The sequence below is a fragment of the Anarrhichthys ocellatus genome, unplaced genomic scaffold (assembly GCF_004355925.1).
Source record: "Anarrhichthys ocellatus isolate YVR2014 unplaced genomic scaffold, GSC_Weel_1.0 scaffold2, whole genome shotgun sequence".
NCBI lineage: Eukaryota > Metazoa > Chordata > Actinopteri > Perciformes > Anarhichadidae > Anarrhichthys > Anarrhichthys ocellatus.
The window spans coordinates 12536052-12544598 of NW_022280032.1; the positions used below are offsets into that span (position 1 = coordinate 12536052).

Consider the following 8547-nt stretch of genomic DNA (forward strand, 5'->3'; position numbering starts at 1 on the left):
TGTGTGTGTGTGTGTGTGTGTGTGTGTGTGTGTGTGTGTGTGTGTGTTTGTGTGTAAAACGGTGTGGACAGGTGCATCCCCTTTATGCATTGCATTTGTTTGTCCGCATGTTTTGTTGGTTTGTGGTTTGCATTCCTGAGGGATTATAATGATTCATTGTCAATAATGGAGGAGAGTTGTACAGTTGCGAGGGGCTGAGAGGTTTACGAGGGTTATAAGCACAGCTGCATCCTGCGTGTAGACAAATGAGTCTCAAACAAACGTCTGAGGAATGAAAACTCTTTGGCTAGAGTGTGAGGAGTGCAGGGAAACTTTAAAACATCCGTTTATGGGTTTTCAGTAGTTAGCCTCAGTGCCGAAATGTTTGAAGTTTTATTTTACTATAATATAAATAGATATCTTTGAGTTTTGGAGTGTCAGTAAACAAAACAAACAATGTGATGACGTCCCCTTGATCAGTGTGTAAGTATAATATGCATTTTAAACTATGTACCGATATTTTATGGACTAAATGATTAATTGGAAACACAATGAACTGATTAATCGATTATGGAAAATAATCCTAGTTTACGTCGGACATAGAATAGCAACTCCGAGACCTACTTTTTGTTGTTGATGCACCCTAAATTAGTGCAAACAACCATTCTATAGTTAGTAATCAACATATAGGACAGGGATCTATTACAAAGTCTCAGTCCACATTATAAAAGCGCCCAGACAGACACACACACAAACACACACATACACATATACAAATGGTGTTATCCCATGTTTCCTTCTTTTTCCCAGTGTCCAAGTATTCTCCCCTGGGAGTATGATCATGTATAACACATTTCCCCTCATGATCTGGCCTGTTAAGATTAAATATGTAGCCATATCATCAAACATTTAACACTCACGCTGCTACAAATCAGATTCCTAATCGTGTGTGGACTTTGGGGATGGGGACTCACGTGCATGTCTTGATCCTAAGTTGATGTGAGTGTGCTGATTGCATGCTAGATTAATTCATATAAGTTGCGGAGACTTGTTGGCAGATGGGCATGTCTGCTTTCCGGAGGGTTAATTGTTAAATCAGTGTCAGGGAAATAATGTTTTCATAGCCACTTAACGGTGTTGGTGGGTACGCGCGCGTCTATCTGTGTCTATTTCTGTGCATGGCGTAGGCTGGGAAGCCTCCTCGGCACTGGGTAAAGTGGGTTAAGTTTACTGGGGCAGAAAATGCAGGAGCGTGACTCAATCCAGTGCCTTCGTACAACCAGTCTCTAAAATATGCCTCTGTCGCATTCTGTCTGCTCAGTGCCTCTCAGCAACACACGCACTCTGTGGTGAGAGGCTTGTATGTAGGACAAGAAGGACAGATGCAAAGGCTGCGAGTTACCAAGTCCGAAAAGGTGGAAGGTGTGTGCGTTTGTTATATGAACATTGTAACAGATATTCTATTCATTTTCTACTCAGATATTTCAAAGAACGTTTACTCTGGTTAGTCTGAGTACGAATGAGTCTGACTCAAATCCAAGGTGACTTTCACTGTGGCAAGAATGACATAAGATAGGAAACAGTGCACCTGCCTCTCGCCTCTTAGGTCTTTCTAGAAATCACCCACACACACTTCCATTCACACACACACACACGCCTGCGCCAAGAGAGATGCACAAATAGAGAGCCATTCACTGTAATGTGAAATGACAGATTTGGGGTGCCGAGTGACACAGCAAAATTCAGATTACTAACAGTGCAGCAGAGAATGACTGAGCAGAATCTCTTTCATTGCACTTGGTATCCGTCGTCACTCGAGGCTGACAAAAAAAGGTATGAATAGAGATGAAAAAACAGGAATAGACAGAACAACTGAGAGCAAAAGATAAAAATACTGAGAGACAGAAACAGACCAACATTAAATAAAGATATTTTGATACTAATAACGCATACAGGCTGGTAGACAGAACAAATCAACAGAAGGAGGAATAATAAACTCACAGTTTGACATACATTTAGTCAATAAAACCATTTAAGGTCATTTGGCCAGACGTGTGAGGTGCAGCATGTTGCATTCTCTGCAGACTTGCAGACTTTAACACCTACTCTGTGCAGTGTATAAGACTTGCAGTAACACCTTTAGACAGTTAGCTGCAAACAGGTGCTTAAGAGGCTTTATCAACATGTCTGGCATAGATACTATTTTTGAGTGTGTGAGTGTGTGTGCGCAAACCTCAAACCACTTGGAAGGTTGCCCAGAGTTTGATTAGCACATATCCCTATTTTCCAGGCCAGGTGGCCATCACAACCAATGAGGCTCACACAGACACACACACACACACACACTCTGCACTCTTGTTCTAAACAGGAAATAAAGACCAAAACTGTCCTCGGAGGTTTTTTACTGTCGATCAGAATCAGAAAGGCTCGTTAAGGCCAGTTTTGCGATGCACAGTCTGAGATGCTGCTGTAGCCACCACTCTGGTGTTCTTGCTGCTTACTGGATTACTGGGACAGTCAACTTCCACGAGGAAACTGGTGGCGAAGACAGATGGAAAAACTCCTCAGACTTAAACTGCATCAGCGCGATTCACCTTAAGGTACTGTAACATGTAGTGAAGTGGATTTTGAGCTAACACTAGTTTGTGCAGTGGGTAATTATTTGTTGAATTCATGACCATTTCATTATGCTTTTATGTGTATGTATAGATATATGATAATGTTCACATGTTCATAGTGGATTCTTGGAAGTCACATATGTGTTTGTGCGTTTGTAAGCACATGTGAATGGTCCATACATATATGTGTGTTGGAACACAATGTGTTGTTTGCTTCTGCGTGTTGTGCAAAGAGGTGAGGTGATATCCAGCTCTCTCTGTGATGATGACTGTTGTAAACATTGCACCAACGATTCATTCCACCACCTCCACTGGATTCTACACAGAAATCTGGGTTTTAACCCTATGCGTGCCGGGGAGTCACACTGGGACATGCTGTCGCGTGTCGCCTCTCTGCTGGGGGCTAAGCTCCTCACTAATGACAAATACTGATCCAGATAGGCTACCTGCCGCTCTCGACACTCTGTACTGCATTCAGACTCCACGTGCCACCTGCTTCACAGTCTTAGTGGCAATATACTGTCCTTCACCATGCCGGAGGGTATTTATAATGCATGAGCGGCATGCAGATGAGAATTAGAGGGATATTTCTGAGTTATTAATGGCGGGGTGTTACACATTCACAGCAGGCAGCATTAGGAGCAACTTCAGGAAGACAGGGAGCCCTCTTGAGGGCAACAAAAGACTGATGGATCTGTGCACTCTATCTGACGTGTGTTATGGTGAATGTGTGCATATGTGTGTGTGTGTGTGTGTGTGTGTGTGCACAGAATCACGGCTGTGCAATAGACTCGGTCACACCCCAGTGCTCCTGACCACAGGCTTGATGTGAGGACTGATGAGTGGCTGATCCAGCCGACCTCACACCCAAGAGAGGTCAGAGAGGGCAAAGGTCATTGGCACTCTGGTCTGTATGGTTTAGGAAGAGGGCAGGAGTAGGACGGGAGGGATAGATAATATTGGGAGGGATGTGTCTGAGACCCAGTGGGGCTGCGAGAGAGAGAGAGAGAGAGAGAGAGATGAAGCAAGAAGAGAGAAGTAGCAGGTGGAAATAGGTTTAATGTGAGACATAGAGTGAAAGGACAGAAAGGAGGAGGTGTGACCATCAGAGTCCTTTCCTTTCTCTGCACTGTCATCACAAAGCTCTGGCATAAATATTTTAAAAAACAAACTCAAGAGCCAGCGTCTTATATCACTAACACAGTAGAAATCTGATCACTAACCAGTTGTGTGGTCTGGTTTCCTGCAGTAACCCGATTTCCCCCAGTAACTTGGCTACTTTGGTGACTGTAAATGTAGTTTGCCTCCTCCTTACAGCTCATTGTTGTCTTCAGTCATATCCTGTTTGTTGGCTCTGCCCAGTTAAACTCACTTTCCCCCTTACTCCTCATGTCTGACTCCCTCTGTTTCTTCCTTTCTGGTTGACAGAGAGAGAATGGGGAGTACATTCCTCTGGTGTTTGCCAGAAAAACAAAAACAACCCCTCTCCATGGAGCGTCACACTAACATCCTTCGTCCCACTGCTTCCCTTCTTTTCTTCTACTTCTCTTCCTCCCTCAGTGAATCATTGCCCCTCTGCTATGCACCCGTATCTTCCCTCCCCCCGCCCCCTCTCCTTCCCAATCAGCCCTTTACCCCACATGCCCTGTCCTCTGCAACCCCCATCCACCCCTCCCCGTCACTGTTACATAAGCTTCCAGTCATAGATCCAGGCCATATCGCTGTTGTTTTCGTCCCGTGTGTCTATTGGAGCCTTAGCATCCAGGGCCAGTGCTTAATGAGGCCCCTACAAAGGCCCATTGATGAGAGGCCCAGTGTGAGAGAGGATGACCCCAGCCAAGAGCACCCAGAACTGGGCATCAGATGCCCCAGGCCCTCCCTCCACACAAAGACGTCCACTGTGGACAGAGACCTGAAAGGGCACAGAGAGAAACAGGGACACAGAGAGGGAAAGTGGAAAAAAAGAGGGAGGAGATGTCCAACTCAAAAAATGTGAGAAAAAAGATATTTAAAAAAAAAATTAAACAGATGTATGACTTCATCACTTAGTCGCTTCTTTGACCATGAGCTTCCTCTTCCTCTTCCTCCTCCTCAGTGCATCAGAAGACAGTGAGACGCACCCTCTGCCCTCTCTCTGCCAGGGAGTTGTCAGAGTCTTTATCTCACCCGTGGATCATAACTGGGATCTGAACAGATGGGACTACAAGGCTCTAGTCTGTCACAAATCCTCATCAGTATAGCCATTGGTTGCTCAAAGGAGCGCTCAACGCACTTTGAGGGGAACCCCTGCTCTTTTTGGAAACATTTGGATCACTAACGGGAATCCAGACGGTTTTAGGAGCCAAGTCTGGTGGAGATAGTCTTGTTCATTAATCTGATTTGGGCTACAACCGGGCGTTTGGGAAGCTGTCTCGAATTGGGAATGAGAGCAGAATGTGGACAAATTAGGCTGGACTGTTAGAAGCTGTCGTGGTATGAACATTTGGAGAATTGGGATGTCGCTTGACTGGCATGGCTTAACTACCTCGTTTAAGTCATCTGTCAGTATCCCACGATTACACCTAATAACAGAGAGAAAGAGAAAAGGCTGTGCAGCCAGACTGTGGGAGTCTTCCTTTTGTTGAAACATCTCTTTATTATTTTGGGTGGTGTTTTTGGGGATCGGCTGAAGGATGACTCTGGCAGCACGACTGGAGGACTTAGAGGTGACCCTGGAGCACATGCTTATGGATGTCTTTGTAAGTTTTCTTTTACCACATTTTTTTTTTTTTCGTTGAAAGTTTAATCACAGTATAGTTGTTTTATCTGTCATAAAGTGCATTTAACTGAATGTATTTCTTTTAGTCTTTCATCACCATTCTTCTCTCTGTGTTTCATATCGGTGACCTCTCTGGTGCATACTTGCAGTTTGAGACCATAGGCTAACATATGTTCACATCTCTTTCCAGATGCTCTCTCATTAATTGGCACAAAAAAATGTGCTGATTAAATATCAAACTCTGCGCAGGGAGATTTTGGTTAAATAACTGGCTGACCAGGAATGTAACCTGGACTGCATGGCCAATACATGACTCAACACTAGGTTAGCCCACTGAGTTAAGACTTTGGGAATGTTAACTCAGCATGTGAGGAGCTTTCATCCAAAGTATTAAATCTAGGTACTTGGCTTATTGAAGCTTTCTGTGGTCTGCAGCCTTCACATTTATCTGCATGTTGCCATAAATCTTTTGATTAGGAAGGAATGAAATCTCCAAGTGAAGGAAGTGAGGATTGAGAACGAGGAAAGAAAAGGATGAAAGAGGAATAAGAACGTCTGATGGATGTGATTGTCAGGTTTCTATTGCCCGTGACGCTTGGTTAGAGGTAGATTACTCAGGCCCCTGTGGTTTATAAAGCATTCGGGCTGTGGGAATAAAAAAACTGCTCGACACTGCATCCCTCACGCACACAGATACTCACTCAAAACCCATTTAGATAGTGTAACATGCAGTCGCACATGCATTCTTTCTCTGCACAAACACACACACACACACACACACACACATTGTAAACACGAGACATCAGAATCCCTGGTTGCCTTGATCTGCCGGCTGCTGTAATGACTTTGGTCATTAAGCTTCTGTTTCCCTTTAACATTGTTTACAGGCATAGGCATCTGTTGGAGGAAACAGTAATCTGTCCTTTCACGATATATACTGTGCTTCCGATGAACTCTGTCAGCACACACCCCACTGCTGCAGGGCGTCAATGTCAATGAAATATGTGGATATGTATGCTTCCTGAATCCATCAACCTATTTTGGAGATTTGGTTGTTTTCATGTATCCAATGGATGATTTATGACTGGAGCAATAAAGATTAGTGTTTATGGGCAGAACAGGATTTGCATTATAAATTCATGCATGTCATGTGGAAAAACAGGAGTCAGGAAAACGCTTCCTTCCTCAACATTTCCTCTCAGCATCCTAATTAGACTGCTTATTTATTTATTTCTCTAATAGCTGGAAGAGGTTGGAGGTTTATCTGCGCCCTTTGCATACTTAAATGAGAAATATTCAAATTGCCTGCACTCTTTCCAGGCTGCTTGCTTGCTGAGCGTGTATATGGCATATGCACGCGTACAACCAAATGTACATGTACACACACACACACACAAATGTTAAACCATGCAGACATGAGCTAAGAAGAGGCCTATTTCAGTGAACCATCAGATCAAGGCTGGGTGATTTAAATACTTTTACGGGACGGCTTAGCAGCAGCAGACGTGTGTCATAAATCAGGCATCTTATATTACTGAAAACAGTTTGTCAGAGTGTTCCAAAACAAGATACCAACAGTAACATACTTATTTATTGACCTTCTGTGTAAAGTGGGAACACGCAAGTGTTAAACATTTCTGTATGTGTGAATTAACCCAGCAGTGAGCAGAGACAGCGGTCGTTAGGGGAATATTAAGGGTCATTCGAATAATGACAACTCTTCTCCATCCTCCAGTGGAGAAGGACCTCCAGAGCCCTCACTAGGATGCTCATTGGCTTGAAGCATGCCACTGAGTGCACAGCTATTTTCATTAGCACAGCAGCGCATATATGTGCATGATTCAGGAAAGCCGAGAGGATCAGCGGCAGAGAACTTCCTTTACAACCTCTTTTACTACGAGAAAAGGAGTTCACTATGTTGATGCCTTGATTGCTCGCAGGAAGCTGGAGTCGAAGGGAGAGATTTAAAGCACATGAATGCACACGACATGATTACGAAGTCAAGCCTACCAGCTTAGAATTCAGAAATATAGTGAGGAAATCTATCAGCGCTGTTAAAATCAGCTCATAATTTCAAAAAACAGTGCACTTCCATTGTTACATAAGGGACATTTGAAAAAAGCAGACCCCCCCCCCCCAAATATTAATTTTAGAGGAAAATGAATCATCTTTGTAGCTTGATTTCCATTACATTTGTGGCCTCATTGACATAGCAACGGACATAGCATCAATGCCACGTACACAGTGACAGGAACCTTTGACTTGAATAAAGCAGTGGCATTATCTGTATGTGGTGATTTCATTTTTTTCTGGCTGCTGTAAAATATCACAACTTGTGCCAAAGCTGCTGTGTATTGTGTTGCCGGTCTGCTGAGCTGTGTGAGCTGCGAGGGGAGGACAAAGAGAGAGAGGGGGAGACAGGGAGAGAGGAGGAGAGAGAGAAAGAGAGAGAGAGAGAGAGATGGCAGCTCACAGTCTCGCACAAAGGCTGACAGTCACGTCAGGCAATGAAGCGTCGTGATTAAAAATGCATTCGATTCTTGTGTAGTCTAATTGAATCTCCTCCTCATGCACCCCACAAACATCTCCACCCCCCAGTCCTCTCCCCCAACAACCGCATCCCTTCTATGATGCAGGCTTGCAGCCAGAAAAAAAAAAAACATCCCCTCTCGCACTCTTCTTCCTCCAACATCCCTTGTTTTCTCCTCCATCCCCCTCGCCTCCTCTGACAGAGGAATATCTCAGCTGGATGGGATTGATTCCAGCGCCTCTTTCCAGGAGCCATAAAACACTGGTTCATGTCTTTGGGAGAGCTGGTCTGCCACAAAGGGCCTGCGGTCTGCGAGAGCATTCAGTCTGTCAAGAGCACAAACACTGTGACATACTGATACCAAGAGCTTGCACTCTGCACATTGAGAATTGTATCACGAGATTGTGCGTTATGTGTTTCTAAAGGCACGTGGATAACCTATTATCCAGCGTGCTCTTCTCCTTTGACTGTGCTGCTGTATCGGTTGTTTCATATAGAGGCTATTGACTGGGTATATTATGTGTGACCATTTTGTTATGCAATGGGTGTGTCCTTTTCCCAGTGACAAAATTGTTCAGTTATAGCACACTGCCCTCTTCTTTCTTTCTCCATCCCTCTCTCTCTCTCTCTCTCTCTCTCTCTCTCTCTCTCTCTCTCTCTCT

General features: G+C 44.2%; 1 protein-coding gene across 3 annotated transcripts in view; it reads left to right on the forward strand.

Annotated features, from left to right (window-relative positions):
* The window catches only part of frmd4a (FERM domain containing 4A), a 95901-nt gene that overhangs the window by 27647 nt on the left and 59707 nt on the right, over positions 1–8547 (forward strand). The window contains exon 1 of one of the 3 annotated variants that reach the window (XM_031864142.1): positions 7–5335. The exons of the other annotated variants lie outside the window; for them this stretch is intronic. Within the exon in view, the coding sequence (XP_031720002.1) occupies positions 5270–5335 (66 nt within the window). The 5' untranslated portion in view covers positions 7–5269. Of the gene's footprint in view, positions 1–6; positions 5336–8547 lie in introns of those variants that run through there. 3 annotated transcript variants of the gene reach the window in all.